Consider the following 17,163-nt stretch of genomic DNA (forward strand, 5'->3'; position numbering starts at 1 on the left):
TGAAAGCATGCTCCACACCTCATCCCTCTCAGATTTGGAAAGGCACTTCAGATTCTTAAACCTTGGGTCGACTGCTGTAGCTATTTTTAGAAATCTCACATTGGTACCTTCTTTGCGTTTTGTCAAATCTGCAGTGACAGTGTTCGTAAATCAAACAACATGTTCGCCTGGAGTGAGCCCAGTGAGGCTTACATCTTGCCAACGTCTCTGAGGAAGCTCCGTAGTAGGTAGGTGATATGGAAGGGGGGAATTCAGCTGTTGTGACCTGCACTGGATGTGCCATGTTTGTCTTTCTTCCACAGGACAGAAGCGACTTTGTCTGTACAAAGTGCAAGCTGGTCTCCATATTGGAAGAGAAGATTGAAGGTCTGGAGCAACAGGTAACGACCCTGCGTTGTATACGAGAGACTGAGGATTTTCTGGACCAAACTCAGGATAGCCTTCTAGGGGCACAAAGCTCTAAAGATGTAGAGCAGGTTGCACAGAGGAGCCAAGAGGCCAGTGAAGAAGCTTGGCAACATGTGACCTCCAGAAGAGGTAAGCGGAATGTCCGGGTTCCAGTAACACAGACACAGGTAACTAACCGCTTTCATGTTCTCTCCACAGGTACCAATGCGGAGAGTGGACCAGATGATATGTCTGGGGGGAGAAAGCGGAAGGAGACTCGGCTGGTTGGGAGGCATGAGATGCGATGTCCTGAGGTTGGGGGTTCCACGACCACCACTCCCAAGAGGAGAAGGCGGGTGGTGGTGGTCGGGGACTCTCTCCTCCGGGGGACTGAGGCATCTATCTGCCGCCCTGACCGGGAAAACCGAGAAGTCTGCTGCTTGCCAGGGGCTAAGATTCGTGATGTGACGGAGAGACTGCCGAGACTCATCAAGCCCTCGGATCGCTACCCCTTCCTGCTTCTCCACGTGGGCACCAATGATACTGCCAAGAATGACCTTGAGCGGATCACTGCGGACTACGTGGCTCTGGGAAGAAGGATAAAGGAGTTGGAGGCGCAAGTGGTGTTCTCGTCCATCCTCCCCGTGGAAGGAAAAGGCCTGGGTAGGGACCGTCGAATCGTGGAGGTCAATGAATGGCTACGCAGGTGGTGTCGGAGAGAAGGCTTTGGATTCTTTGACCATGGGATGGTGTTCCATGAAGGAGGAGTGCTGGGCAGAGACGGGCTCCATCTTACGAAGAGAGGGAAGAACATCTTTGCCAGCAGGCTGGCTAACCTAGTGAGGAGGGCTTTAAACTAGGTTCACCGGGGGAAGGAGACCAAAGCCCTGAGGTAAGTGGGAAAGCGGGATACCGGGAGGAAGCACAGGCAGGAAGGTCTGTGAGGGGAGGGCTCCTGCCTCATACTGGGAATGAGGGGCGATCAACAGGTTATCTCAAGTGCTTATATACAAATGCACAAAGCCTTGGAAACAAGCAGGGAGAACTGGAGGTCCTGGTGATGTCAAGGAATTATGACGTGATTGGAATAACAGAGACTTGGTGGGATAACTCACATGACTGGAGTACAGTCATGGATGGTTATAAACTGTTCAGGAAGGACAGGCAGGGCAGAAAAGGTGGGGGAGTAGCACTGTATGTAAGGGAGCAGTATGACTGCTCAGAGCTCCGGTACGAAACTGTGGAAAAACCTGAGTGTCTCTGGATTAAGTTTAGAAGTGTGTGCAACAAGAGTGATGTCATGGTGGGAGTCTGCTATAGACCACCGGACCAGGGGGATGAGGTGGATGAGGCTTTCTTCCGGCAACTCAAGGAAGCTACTAGATCGCATGCCCTGATTCTCATGGGTGACTTTAATTTTCCTGATATCTGCTGGGAGAGCAATACAGCGGTGCATAGACAATCCAGGAAGTTTTTGGAAAGCGTAGGGGACAATTTCCTGGTGCAAGTGCTAGGGGAGCCAACTAGGGGGAGCGCTTTTCTTGACCTGCTGCTCACAAACCGGGTAGAATTAGTGGGGGAAGCAAAAGTGGATGGGAATCTGGGAGGCAGTGACCATGAGTTGGTTGAGTTCAGGATCCTGACGCAGGGAAGAAAGGTAAGCAGCAGGATACGGACCCTGGACTTCAGGAAAGCAGACTTTGACTCCCTCAGGGAACAGATGGCCAGGATCCCCTGGGGGACTAACATGAAAGGGAAGGGAGTCCAGGAGAGCTGGCTGTATTTCAAGGAATCCCTGTTGAGGTTACAGGGACAAACCATCCCGATGAGTCGAAAGAATAGTAAATATGGCAGGCGACCAGCTTGGCTTAATGGTGAAATCCTAGCGGATCTTAAACATAAAAAAGAAGCTTACAAGAAGTGGAAGCTTGGACATATGACCAGGGAAGAGTATAAAAATATTGCTCGGGCATGTAGGAAAGATATCAGGAGGGCCAAATCGCACCTGGAGCTGCAGCTAGCAAGAGATGTCAAGAGTAACAAGAAGGGTTTCTTCAGGTATATTGGCAACAAGAAGAAAGCCAAGGAAAGTGTGGGCCCCTTACTGAATGAGGGAGGCAAGCTAGTGACAGAGGATGTGGAAAAAGCTAATGTACTCAATGCTTTTTTTGCCTCTGTTTTCACTAACAAGGTCAGCTCCCAGACTGCTGTGCTGGGCAACACAAAATGGGGAAGAGATGGCCAGCCCTCTGTAGAGATAGAGGTGGTTAGGGACTATTTAGAAAAGCTGGACGTGCACAAGTCCATGGGGCCGGACGAATTGCATCCGAGAGTGCTGAAGGAATTGGCGGCTGTGATTGCAGAGCCCTTGGCCATTATCTTTGAAAACTCGTGGCGAACGGGGGAAGTCCCGGATGACTGGAAAAAGGCTAATGTAGTGCCCATCTTTAAAAAAGGGAAGAAGGAGGATCCTGGGAACTACAGGCCGGTCAGCCTCACCTCAGTCCCTGGAAAAATCATGGAGCAGGTCCTCAAAGAATCAATCCTGAAGCACTTAGAGGAGAGGAAAGTGATCAGGAACAGTCAGCATGGATTCACCAAGGGAAGGTCATGCCTGACTAATCTAATCGCCTTTTATGATGAGATTACTGGTTCTGTGGATGAAGGGAAAGCAGTGGATGTATTGTTTCTTGACTTTAGCAAAGCTTTTGACACGGTCTCCCACAGCATTCTTGTCAGCAAGTTAAGGAAGTATGGGCTGGATGAATGCACTATAAGGTGGGTAGAAAGCTGGCTAGATTGTCGGGCTCAACGGGTAGTGATCAATGGCTCCATGTCTAGTTGGCAGCCGGTGTCAAGTGGAGTGCCCCAGGGGTCGGTCCTGGGGCCCGTTTTGTTCAATATCTTCATAAATGATCTGGAGGATGGTGTGGATTGCACTCTCAGCAAATTTGCGGATGATACTAAACTGGGAGGAGTGGTAGATACGCTGGAGGGGAGGGATAGGATACAGAAGGACCTAGACAAATTGGAGGATTGGGCCAAAAGAAATCTAATGAGGTTCAATAAGGATAAATGCAGGGTCCTGCACTTAGGATGGAAGAATCCAATGCACCGCTACAGACTAGGGACCGAATGGCTCGGCAGCAGTTCTGCGGAAAAGGACCTAGGGGTGACAGTGGACGAGAAGCTGGATATGAGTCAGCAGTGTGCCCTTGTTGCCAAGAAGGCCAATGGCATTTTGGGTTGTATAAGTAGGGGCATAGCGAGCAGATCGAGGGACGTGATCGTTCCCCTCTATTCGACACTGATGAGGCCTCATCTGGAGTACTGTGTCCAGTTTTGGGCCCCACACTACAGGAAGGATGTGGATAAATTGGAAAGAGTACAACGAAGGGCAACGAAAATGATTAGGGGTCTAGAGCACATGACTTATGAGGAGAGGCTGAGGGAGCTGGGATTGTTTATTCTGCAGAAGAGAAGAATGAGGGGGGATTTGATAGCTGCTTTCAACTACCTGAAAGGGGGTTTCAAAGAGGATGGCTCTAGACTGTTCTCAATGGTAGCAGATGACAGAACGAGGAGTAATGGTCTCAAGTTGCAATGGGGGAGGTTTAGATTGGATATTAGGAAAAACTTTTTCACTAAGAGGGTGGTGAAACACTGGAATGCGTTACCTAGGGAGGTGGTAGAATCTCCTTCCTTAGAGGTTTTTAAGGTCAGGCTTGACAAAGCCCTAGCTGGGATGATTTAACTGGGACTTGGTCCTGCTTTGAGCAGGGGGTTGGACTAGATGACCTTCTGGGGTCCCTTCCAACCCTGATATTCTATGATTCTATGATTCTATGTGCTGGGTCATCATCTGAGACTGCTATATTATGAAATATATGGCAGAATATGGGTAAAACAGAACAGGAGACATAAAATTCTCCCAAAAGGAGTTCAGTCACAAATTTAATTAACTCATCATTTTTTTAACGAACATCACCAGCATGGAAGCATGACCTCCAGAACGGTGGCTGAAGCATGAAGGGGCATACGAATGTTTAGCATATCTGGCATGTAAATACCTTGCAATGCCGGCTACAAAAATGCCATGTGAATGCCTGTTCTCACTTTTAGGTGACATAAATAAGAAGCAGTCGGCAGTATCTCCTGTAAATGTAAACAAACTTGTTTGATTTAGTGATTGGCTGAATAGGAAGTAGGATTGAATGGATTTGTAGGCTCTAAAGCTTTACATTGTTTTGTTTTTAAGTGCAGTTATGTAACCAAAAGAAAAAAAATCTACATTTGTAAGTTACACTTTCACAATAGGGATTGCACTACAGTACTTGTATGAGATGAATTGAAAAATACTATTTCTTTTGTTTATCAATTTTACAGTGCAAATATTTGTAATAAAAACTACAATAAAGAAGTACAAAGTACTCTACACTTCGTATTCTGTGTTGTAATAGAAATCAATATATTTGAAAATGTAGAAAAACATGCAAAAATATTTAATACATTTCAATTGGTATTCTATTGTTTAACAGTGCGAATAATTGCGATTAATTTTTTTTAATCACAGTTAATTTTTTTGAGTTAGTCATGTTAGTTAACTGTGATTAATCAATAGCCCTACTTGCTTTATATCTCTGCTTGAATATATAGTATACACAGGTTAAAATTACTTTAAAAGTCTGATTCTAATTCTAAGGGGCAAATTCAGAGTTAAGAATGGATTGGTCCACCATAAGGACTCAATTCAATTTAATGGACTGATTGCAACCTTAAGTTTGAGTATTTAAACATAGAAAATATAGTAGATTCTACATTGGAGTCAGTGGTATGGGATAGACTGCAGTCATGTGCCATGAATTCTTATTGGCAGATTACTTCGACCCAACTGTCACTGCTCTTTAAAAGTTCCAAGACAACATGCTAGCTTTGGCATCAGTATTTGAAAACTCCTCAAGGCACTGCTCCCACAGCTCCACTGCACATTCAGACAACTCTGCTGGGGGATCTGACATAGGAATACAGTGGGAACCTTCGAAGTGGAGACGCAGGGGTTCAGATATGGGGCACCCTTCACCCCTCTCACATAGCACCAGTCTCACTAATACTGCCCAATAACCAATAAGTCAGTTGCACGATAATAGCCAGCTGTTCTGTGCTGTTCTGGTGATGCAAAGTTGCTGTGAACCCAGTTTAAATGGGTTGGCTGCTTTGTGCTGCTCTGATATATGAGTGAATCTGCTCTCAAAAATTAAAATAAGATTTAAAGTTAACAGTACATCTCTTCAAATAACTAGAAATAGCACATGGAAGCATTTTCATTGGATTTCTTATTTAGTGTTCATGTTCATTAGCTTTTAACTTTAAAATAAACCAAGGAAATTCCAAGATAAAATACTGGTAAAATGGAGGTAAGACTGAGAGTATGTAACAGTAATTAGTAATTTAAAAAAAATACAGAGCTGTTGTAATTTATCCTCAAACCAAGCATTACAAATTGGAAATTTGAGAGTTAAACTTATACTTAAGAGAGATCCAAAAACATGTTAAGATATGGAAATACAATATTAAGGCATTCAAACATCCTTAATTCTGCCCTGTAGTGTCACCAAGAAGTGAAAATATGAAAAAATCCTGTCTTTAAAAATCAGTTTAAGCTAATCTGTGGCCACAAGCACTAAAAATGCCTTCATTATAATGGTGTGGTTACTGCCCCCCACCCCCAAAAGTCATGTTTGTATATGAAAGGCAGTGTAGGTAGTGATACCTGTTGTTAAAATTGCCCAACACTTTCCACTATAAGATGCTGTTTTCAGTTTCTTATAAATTTGTCAAACTTTAACCTTTGGGCTGTAATTTTCCATGCCAGATGCCTATCTTAGCTTGAATTGTTTTAGAAAATTTTAGCAAAAATGGTTCAACCATTTCTTAGAACAAGAATAGTGGAAAAAATACATTGTTCTGCCTATGTTAAAAAATTCTTAAAACTGTTAAATTGAGATGCTCTAGTGCCCCATTCTTTGGAGCAGGGACTCAAGATTTGTCATGGGGTATTGCCCTTGTGTCAGGGATACTCTTGATCATCTCCATGAAAATTTGCCAAAATTTGGCCAAATTATGAGCCCCAGAAAATCTCACGTTAACACGTTTGGCAATGCTTCAAAGATTGTACTGAGCGTGCCCCAGCCCAGGGATGACTGAGCAGAGCAAGGCTTTCCCTGCAGTTATTCCTCCTCACTATTAGGGGCCTGGGGGTGCCAGGAACAGAAACTGATAACAGTGAGACTGGGTCTTCTGTGCTCTCAGTGGTCCCCATGCTGGCTCCCAGGGAGCAAGGGGGAGGAAGCAACTTGACTGGAATGTAGAAGGGTTCCCTGAGGTGGTAGGAAAAGGGTTTGGGGCTGGTGGGAAGATTGGGACATAGAGCTGAGGAAATGGGGGCCTGAGATGAGGAACCAAAGTTGCAGGGTATAATATACATGCTGTTAAATTGTGCCTTAATATAGATCAGTAATGTATTCAAGTTACTGTTTGGGAAAGTCAGAAGTCAAGGGGAGTTTGGCGTAAGGTGAGCAGGCATTGATTCTTATGTATTGCTGTTTGGTGTACAACATTCTTATATGCAGAAAATGGTTAAATTTGTAGTGTATGCATTTATTTCAGATTGGTTCCAATTATGAGATTACCGTAATAAAATAAATGTTTAAACTTGTTTCATTAATAGTCAGTACACAGATTAAGGGACCTGTTCTGAAAGGCACATGTTTAAATCTATCCCTATTCTGGACAGGACTTATGCACTTGTGTAATATTTAAGAATGTGCTTAAAATTAAGTATGTGCTTTAGTGCAGTGTATAATAGGGATGCTTTTATGAATCCGTGCCTTAGTCATTTGACTTAATGGGAGGTACTTTTGCATAAAATTGTTCTATTCAGACCTAGTATTAATGGTGCTACCCCACTACAAATAATAGGAGAACACATCTATTAAAGCTTAGAAATCAGCCTATAAATTCACTGTTCACTTTTCCAGATAAGTTTAAATTCTTATTTTAATTTTTATATCTTGACAGTTCAGTCTTCAAGGAGATTCTCTGGAAGTGCAAATCCAAAACATAATGATTTGAAAATAGTAGGATCAACCACATTTCCAGGTATTCATAAATGGAATAATAAACCTTAGTTTTTACTGATGGTTAAAATAATAATTATGGGGACTATGCTCACTATTTTGCCATTAGTATGCTAATAGCAAGCAACTCCTATATCCCCTTTTTAACAGACCCAGATGGTGGAGTGTGGTTGCTTTCTTTCTGGGTGGCTGAGATAGGGATTTGCATAAGAGTGAGTTGGCTAATACTTTATCCAAATAAGAAAGAAAGATGTCTTGTGGGGAAGGATCTGGAGCCTACTGGGGATGGATTCTTTTCCCATTGAGAAGCAGGTGTGTCCAGCCTTCATTTATGAGATTTGTAGTTTAGAGGTACTTCTTGACCTTCTGTTGATCCTAGAGTCTAGCCTTCAGTGGCCAATGTGCTTTTTTTCCCACTGGTGTTTTTGCACAACAGTTGTGACTTTCTCCCTCAGATGCAGACCTTGCCAGATACCTGTGCCTTTGGATTGGAAATGGGATTTTATATTTCACTATAATTTGTGTTTTGACCTAGGACTGGTTTTTTTTTGCAAATTTTAAAGGATTAAGTTTAAGATTGGGTGAGTAATGTAAACCAAGTGGGAGGTAGTGAGTAATATGGCCCTGGAGAACTAGCTGGATCCTTTAATTGTTAATTTCCCAGCCTAACATTTGGTTTATTTAAAAGATATAGAATTTTGGTAAACAAAATGTAATACTATGTTTTGGAGTTACCTGGATTTCACTGTAACATACTTGCAACCTTAATACCTTAACTAAATCTTTCTTTTTTGTGGAATAGAAGTACTACACATACAACAAATAGAAGTACTATTACTAGTAGTATTTTTTGTGGAATAGAAGTACTATCACACACAACAAAGTTTATGTTCCATGCCACATAATGTCAGGAAAGCAGCTTCTCAAGGTTGTTGTGGGATTGTGGGTACTTTCTATACATCAGTCTTCTCCTGAGTTAGACTCTTACTGTTAAAATTATGGATGATTCCACCTAAGTTTTTGAAAGGGCACAAAGAAGGCCCCCAATCCACATTTTCACAGGTCAGCTAGAACTGCAAGAGCCTATTGGAATACTAATGGTAAAATTACCCAGGCTCCAAGCTTACTCTCTGTCCCTGCACATTGACTTTATGTACAAATTGAACTCTAGGGGAGACAAAATAAAACTCTGCAGAACCCCACAAGTGAGAACCTATTGGATGGATGTGCAAACATATTCTGTTCTGCCAAAAGGGTCATTGGTGGGCACTAGGAGGTACTGCTCTTTTTAGAGAACTGGATTCAATCAAGTCAGGTAGAAGAGACCTAGATGTTATAGAAGAATATGAAATAGAATTGGAACAAATCTCCAGTGCTTTTCATTTGATTTCACATAGGACAGAAAAAAATGTCTTTTTAACATTTCATGTCTGGTGATGGAGATAAGAGGACCAATCCCAATATCTTGGGGTCATTCTTCAAACATACATTTTAAGATTGTGGTCATTATCTTACTTGACTGTACAGACAATTTATTACCTAAGAAACTTGTTAATTACCATATGTTGTATTTTCAGTCAAAATTTATGTCAAGTTGAATCACAACAGTCCACGTATTCTATGTGTAACAAATCGGCTACGAAATTCAGAGCTGATTGATCCAGTATTCCAATGGCATGGACCAGGAGGTGACCTTGTTGCAGGTAGAGATTTGTTTTCTTGCTTCATTCTTAATTTTTCCTGTGGTGGTATATGTGTTGATATCTAACCTGGGATGGAATATTACTTAGAGGATTTGTGATGTTCCTGCTTCTCAAAAAGTTTTTTAAAAAAGAAATATGGGTAACAAAACTGCACCTAAACCATGTACGTGGAAGGGAAAGGTAAAAAAGAAATTTTAAGATGAAATTGAGGTAATTGTTCTGACAAGATGTCCGATGTTAGGCTGGTGGGTCCTGTGCTTTTCTTGGTGGGGAACTAAGATGCCACCCCTTGTCCCTGTTCTTGGGAGATTGATGGCCCCGCTAGTGACCCAGGAAGGTGGTAAAGGAGGGAAGTGGGAGAGATGTCTGGGTTTGTTCCTCACTCTGAGCCCCAGTCCCTCTCAACCCCTGTGGGTTCTTACCCTCTTTCCCCTTGGGTGCGGTACCTGCAGTCCTTAGATGCTGGGGAAGGGAATCTCCCTCCCCTACTGGGCAGGGTCCCTCTTACTTCAGTTCTCTGATTTTTCCAAGTCTCACAGCACACCTCCAAGCTCCAGTCCTCTCTCCTTCCTCCTCTTTCTCTGTCTGCTTGAAGCAGGGGGTTTTATTAGCTTGCTAACAGGGCCTTAATTGACTGCAGGTGCTCCAAATAACCTGCAGCCACCTTCCCTAGTCTACAGGGAACCAAGCCTTAATTAGCCTTGAGTTTATATATTTCCCCTCTAGCATTCTCCCACTGCTCCCTGGCTTTCCTGTGTCACACTGTATATGTGTGAGATATATATATATATATATATATATATATATATATATATATATATATTATAAAAAAAAATCGGGGAAGGTGGCGAAAAAAGTATTTCTTCTTCGAGTGCTTGCTCATGTCCATTCCATGCTAGGCCTACTCTAGTCAGGTCCAGCGGGTTCTTTTGGAAAGTAGAAAGCCCTCCATGAGAGTGACTTACCTGGAAAAGTGGAAGTGCTTCTCCTGCTGGGCGTCGGAGCAGAATATCAACTTGACCCAGTCATCTCTGCAGTCTATTCTGGATTACCTGCTTTACTTAAAGCACCAGAGCCTGGCCTTCTCTTTGATCAAGGTGCACCTTGTGGCCATATCAGTCTTCTATCTCCACAGCCAAGGCAGATCAGCATTCTTCCATGAGATGATAATCACGTTCCTGAAAGACCTTGAAAGACTTTTTCCAGCGGTCCAGGACCTGGTTCCCCAATGGGACCTCAACCTAGTCCTCTGTAGGCTGACTGGCCCTCCCTTTGAGCCTCTAGCCTCCTGCTCTCTTTCGCACCTGTTGTGGAATGTCACTTTCCTTGTAGCTATCACTTCAGCGAGGTGAGTCTCCGAGATTAAATCCCTTACGTTGGAGCCCCCGTACGTGGTGTTCTACAACGATATAGTTCAGTTGCATCCCATCCTGCTTTCCTGCCAAAGGTGGTGTTGCACTTTCATGTTCACCAGGACATCTTCCTCCTGGTGTTTTGTCCAAAGCCTCACCCGTCCAACTAAGAGAGGCGTCTGCATACCCTATAAGGCATGCCCTAGCTTTCTGTCTGAAGGGTACTAAGCCCTTCCGCAGATTGACTCAACTCTTCACGGTGGCTGACAGGATGAAAGGCCTTCCGACATCTTCTCAAAGGATCTTGCCTTGGATCACCACCTGCATCCATACTTGCTACGAGATGGCACAGTTTGTGTCTCCACTGATAGTGAGGGCCCAATCTATTAGAGCTCAGGCATCATTGGCAGCCTTCCTGGAGCAGGTCCCTATCCAGGACATCTGCAGGACTGCAATGTGGTCGTCGGTATATACCTTCACAACGGACTATGCCATCACCCAGCAGGCCAGAGATGATGCTGGCTTTGGCAGAGCTGTGTTGTAATCAACATGTCCATGAACTCCTACCTGCATCCAGAGATACTGCTTGGCAGTCACCTAACGTGGAATGGACATGAGCAAGCACTCGAAGAAGAAAAAGCAGTTACTAACCTTTTTTAACTGTTCTTAGAGATGTGGTGCTCACGTCCATTCCATGATCTACCCTCCTTCCCCTCCATCGGCGTTCCAGCAAGAAGGAACCTGGGATGGGTGAGGGAGCTGGGTGCACCCCTTATACCAGCGCATATGTGCGCCACTCCGGAGGGTGCCAGAGCTGGTCCCCTATGGATACCACTGGGGGAGAAACTTCTGTCACCCATGCATATAGCGAGCACACACAGTCCAAATAAACCTTGAAGTCCGCTTTGACACCGGTACAGCAGATAGATTTTGTAGGGTTTTTTGGATGTGTTGGTGGGCAGGGCTTACCAACCGACTGACAGATTTCTCACCCTAAAGAATCTCATCTCAAAGATTCAACTCAGCCCTCAAACCTCACTAAGGGATTGTCTTCAACTACTAAAGCATGTCATATCTGGAGTGTTGGTTTACGAAGGTTCAAGCTTACATCTTTGATGCCTTCAAGGATGGCCCAAGACAGTGTATGTATGTATCCCAAACAAACATATCCTGGACAAACAGGTGTCTGTACCCCCCTGCATTCTGCAAACACTCAACTAGTGGAAGGACCAAAGGGTCTGTGCCGGATTTTCTTTTGTTCAAGCTCCTCTTACCATCATTTTAAGATTAGACACATCCCTCTTGGGATGGGAAACATATCTAAGGTCACACACAATCCAAGGCATATTGTCCCAAGAGCATCTTCATATCAATCGTTTAGAACTTAGAGCAATGAGAAATGCTTGCATTCACTTCCTTCCTCTGATCAGAGTCATATCCATCAAGATCATGTCCTACTATTTGGCCTGCATATTCTACATCAATCATCGGGGCAGGACTTTGCTGCAGCAATAAAACTCTCTGCATAGCCAACCAGATAGTCAACTTCTTACCTCCTGGGTGTATAGAACACCACATCTGATGACTTCAGCAGGCTCTTCTCCCAAAATTACAAATGGGAGTTTGATTCATGAGTACTCAACATCATAGTTTTAATGTATGGATTTCCAGAAGTTGAACCTCTTTTCAACTGCTGCCAACACAAATTTCAAGGAATTTTGCTCTAGAGGGGGATGAGACCTTTAATCACTAGGGGGTACCTTCCTTATTTCACCTTTACGTTTGAAGGTATTGAATAAGATCAAACAGGACAGGGCCGAAGTCATTTTTAATTACACTGACTTGGCTGAGACAGGTTTGGTATCCTTATCTTATTTGATTTGCTTCTTATCCACCGCTGAGACTTTGTCAGTTGGCATCTGTTGTCTTAGAATGCTGATCAGATTCTTCACCCCAACCTCAAAGTACTGTGACTCCTGGTATGATTCCTCAACTGTTCTTGGGGATAGATACCTCCTGCTCAACAGAGGTACTGTTAAATAGAAAAGAGACATCTACATGAAATACTTACCTTCCGAAATGGAAGAGATTTCACCACTGGTATATCTGTTGATTAGTCTTTCCTGTTCACGTTTTTCTTTCCATTATTCTGGAGTTACCTGTTGGAATTAAAAGATCAGGTCTTGCTATGAGTTCTGTCAAGGTTCAGTTGGTGGATGTAACAGCTTTTCACTCAGCTGTGGAAAGTTTGTATTTTTGCTTATCCAGCAATGTCAAGATTCCTTAGAGGACTGATGAATCTTTATTGACAGACTAGGGAACCTACCCTGGTATGGAACTTGAATTTTATTTTTACTTGCCTTTTGAAATGCCCCTTTTAGCCATTGCTCCATGTTCACTGCTCCACCTATTCATGAAAACAGCTTTGTTGATAGCCATCACATCTGCCCAGAGACACAGAGTGCTTGGGCCTTCAATGACAGACCCAGCTTTTACAGTCTTTTTTAAGGAAAAGATATTGTTGTGACAACATCCAAGGTTTCTTCCTAAAGTGTCTTTTGTATTAGATACATCATTCACCTTTCAGTTTTTTTTCCTGAAACCACAACAAATGAGGCAGGAATCTGCCTTTTATACTTTCGATGTCAGGAAGGTGTTCAGTGTAGTTCTTTCCAGATAGAAGGCTTTCTGAACGACTCTCCCAGACTTTCAATTGCAAACAGATCCAAGGGCTCTACAGTCTCCACCCAGAGACTCAAGACTGATCTCTGGATGGATTATTTAGTTATGATTCTGCCAATATTCAGCTTCCTTCTAGAGGTTTAGCCCACTACTCAAGATTTTTCCAGTGCTGAAACTTGCAGAGCTGCAACTTAAACTTCAGTATATGCTTCCTCCTAACCATGCTCTGGTTCATGCCTCTAGATCAGATGTTTCAGTTGGCAATGCTGTTCACTGTTTTCAGTATTGGACTCCGTCCTCCTTATGAGGCTACTGCTCAGGAGTCACCTAAAATGGAACACCCATAGGGACACTACTCAAAGAAGGAGAGAAAAGGAGTACTTGTGGCACCTTAGAGACTAACAAATTTATTTGAGCATAAGCTTTCGTGAGCTACAGCTCACTTCATCGGATGCATTCAGTGGAAAAAAAAGAGAGGTTATTTGTGCAATAACTGGAGTTCTTCGAGATGTGTATCCCTATCGGTCTCCACTACCCATCCTTCTTGCCTTCTGCTTTGGTTTTTCTCTGCCAGACTTTGTGATAGAGGATTGTTATGACAAGGAACCATGCAACAGTCAAGGTTTGCTGGAGCATAATTTGCTCAGCAGTGCCCCCTTCTCCTATCTGCACAGGAGGCATGAAGGGACAGCTGAATATAGCTACACACAAGAGGACCAGAATGTGATCTGAGTTAGACTAATATAATTCTGGAGACACTCATTTGATTTTTAAAGCAAAGAATAATTGAAAGAATCAGGCCCAAACAGTGGATATGGGGCAGATTAAATCAGTGGTTATTTCACATTCCTATGCTGATACTTCCAAGGATATAAGCAGGCAACAATGCACTACTATAGAGTAGGTTTTACTATTTAATAATATTTAAGAGTTTTAAATTCTTCTAATATTGTCAAATAATTTGACAGTTTTAACTGTTTTACTTTCCACTATTTTATGTAGCTCCGAACCATTTTTGTTATCATTTGCAGTAATCAACATTGAATTTTTTTTACTCTGTATTTCAGAGAAGCCAAAATTAACAGCTATTTGTGTGATCGGGTCTGCTGCAAATCCAGATTGATAAATTGTCCCCCAGGTGACCTGTTTTTGCAGAAGATCCAATCATCTTTTCATGCCCTTTGGGGAAGAATATTACATTATCTCTACACTCACAAGTCACCTGCCTTGCACAGGCAGGTATGTTGTTGGACTATACTGCAGAGGAAAAAAAGTTTCTACTCTCCTGTAAATTTTTATTTTATCTGCTGGTGGGGGATACAGAAGGAGAAGCAATACACCACCTTTAGAAATTTGACTGCAAAATATTCTCAAGGAAATATTTGTCTAGTATCTGAAAAATGTCTGCTCCACATCTTTATATAGTAGAAGTAACGAGCAGTGTGAAAAAATATTTGAATATAAGGGGGGTTTATTATTAACAGTTTCAGTGGTCTTTAAATATGGTATCACTACTTTTTGCTTTGAAGTTACACTGAACCATAAGTTTTGTCATACAAGTAGGACCATAAGGTCATCAAGTCTAATAAGACTGGCTGGCGGTGACCAACACCTGATGTTGATTTAGATGAATGTCAGTGTCCCCCCACCCCCAACTCAGTACACTTACAATATCTGTACGATGATCGGCTTTTAGCTTAAGCAAGAGATTTGTTCACCCGTAGTGCCGGGATATATTTTTGTGGCAGGCTTGTCATTTTGAAGTCTTCCCCATAAACAGATTAGGGTATGTAGGTTTTCTTTTTTACTTTAATTTGTTTATTAACAAAGCCATTCTTTATCATTTATGTAAAAAACCCCTTGTTTTACACCTAAAATAGAGATAAAGTTAGTATATACACTAATACATGATTATAAATTGGCCTATAGGAATCCCTAAAGCTGTGTTGATGGGACGTGCTACTTTCTTCAGCTTTGTGGTATTGATCATATATTGTGGCTGAAGCTTTTCTACTCTTCATCTTCCTCCTCTGTCTTATCAGTTTGTAATGTTGGTTAGTCTTTCATTATCTCACATTTGGGGCCAAACTTCTGTTTTTCTTAAACAAGTTTCATAACTAAAATGTATTGTATTGTCCTGTCAAAACTCTACATGTTAAATTTTTCTCCTTTATACTCCTGTTTTCCGTGCTTCGTATCTTAATTTTGAGTTTAATTTTGACTATTGTTTGAAGGGGTTTCTTCCTAACTATTCAAAAGTAGTTCTTCAAGTGCTTGCTTATGTCGATTCCAGTCTAGGGTGCGTGCACGGCCACATGCACAGTCGTCAGAGATTTTTGCCTTAGCAGTGATGGTAGGGTTGTCCGTGGCACTCTCTGGAGTGCCGCGGTCATGCATCAGTATATTCGGCACTGCCAGCCGTACGCCCTCTCACTTCCTTCTGACTGCCCAGGGTGGTTGGTCAGAGTGCCTTTTTTCCTTGCCTAGCAAGTGGTTAGCGATTCTCTCCTTTCTTCAAGCTCTTAGTTTATTTACAGTAGGGAATCATCTCCAGTGGGGAAGGAGGTTTTGGTGTGGGCACTCACTCCCCTACCCCAGATGAGGCGTTTGTGGAGCCCTTTCATGTCAGCCTGCCGGGTGACTTTAAAGAGCACCAGGCCCTGCTTCAAAAGGTGGCCATGAACTTGAGCCTGGAGATGGAGAACATGGTGGAACAGTCGGACACTTTGTTTAATGTTCTCTTGGCATCTACTCCCACACATGTCATGCTATCGGTGCACAATGGAGTCTTGAAAATAGCCAAAGTCCTCTGGCAAACCCCATCTTCTATCCCACCCACCTTCAAGAGGGCTTAAAAGAAGTATTTTGTCCCAGCTAAGGATTTCAAATACTTGTACGCTCACTCGCCTCTTGCTTGCTGGTCATCTCTGTGGCCAATGAGAGAGACAGATGGGGCAAACAAATTCTACCCCAAAAATAAGGAGGCCAAGAGCCTGGACCTTTTTGGAAGGAAAATTTATTCAACAACCAGCCTTCAGTTCAGGATGGCAAACCACCAGGTTCTTTTGGGGAGATATAACTTTAACTTATGGGACTCCCTCCATAAGTTCAAGTCCCTGCTTCAGGGCCCTAGTTGAGGAGGGTACAGCTGCAGCAAGATGCTCCCTCCAAATGGCATGGGACGTGGCTGATTTGACTGGCAGGGTGGTTGCATCGGCAGTGGTCATGAGGCGCAGTTCCTGGATTCAAACCGTGGGCCTGTCCCAGGATATGTCGTCCTCCATCCAAGACCTTCCATTTGATGGGAGTGAACTCTTTGCAGAGCAAATGGATGTGAGGTTGCACGGACTAAAGGATATTCAGGCCACCCTCCACTCACTGGGTCTGCATCCGCTGCAGTCGGTGAGGAAGCAGTTCCGTCTGCCCCTGCCTCCAAGGCCTTGGCAGCCTCGACAGGGGTGTGCAAAGAGAAGGGATAGAGACATGAGTTTTAGTCTTCACCGCCCTTCCTCCTCTCGCTCACTTGCACAACACAGCATGGTGAAGCATCATGGGGGGCCAGAAGGCACTCAGTATAGAGGCTTGTTCACCTGCACATCTACCAATGTGATATATGCCATCATGTGCCAGCAACGCCCCTCTGCCATGTACATTGGTCAAACTGGACAGTCTCTATGTAAAAGAATAAATGGACACAAATCAGACGTCAAGAATTATAACATTCAAAATCCAGTTGGAGAACACTTCAATCTCTCTGGTCCATCGATTACAGACCTAAAAGTGGCAATACTTCAACAAAAAAACTTCAAAAACAGACTCCAACGAGAGACTGCTGAATTGGAATTAATTTGCAAACTGGATACAATTAATTTAGGCTTGAATAGAGACTGGGAGTGGATGGGT

The 17,163-nt window shown here is 43.2% G+C and overlaps 1 protein-coding gene across 4 annotated transcripts in view; it reads left to right on the forward strand.

The window, feature by feature from the left end:
• Positions 1 to 17,163, forward strand: part of LOC119851431 (zona pellucida binding protein) — a 73,000-nt gene that overhangs the window by 8,212 nt on the left and 47,625 nt on the right. For all 4 annotated transcript variants that reach the window (XM_043508653.1, XM_038391247.2, XM_043508654.1 and 1 more), the window contains exons 2-3: positions 7,465 to 7,545; positions 9,101 to 9,226. In XM_043508653.1, the coding sequence (XP_043364588.1) occupies positions 7,465 to 7,545; positions 9,101 to 9,226 (207 nt within the window). The remainder of the gene's footprint in view (positions 1 to 7,464; positions 7,546 to 9,100; positions 9,227 to 17,163) is intronic.

This window comes from Dermochelys coriacea, chromosome 2 (genome assembly GCF_009764565.3).
Source record: "Dermochelys coriacea isolate rDerCor1 chromosome 2, rDerCor1.pri.v4, whole genome shotgun sequence".
In the NCBI taxonomy this organism is placed as follows: Eukaryota; Metazoa; Chordata; order Testudines; family Dermochelyidae; genus Dermochelys; species Dermochelys coriacea.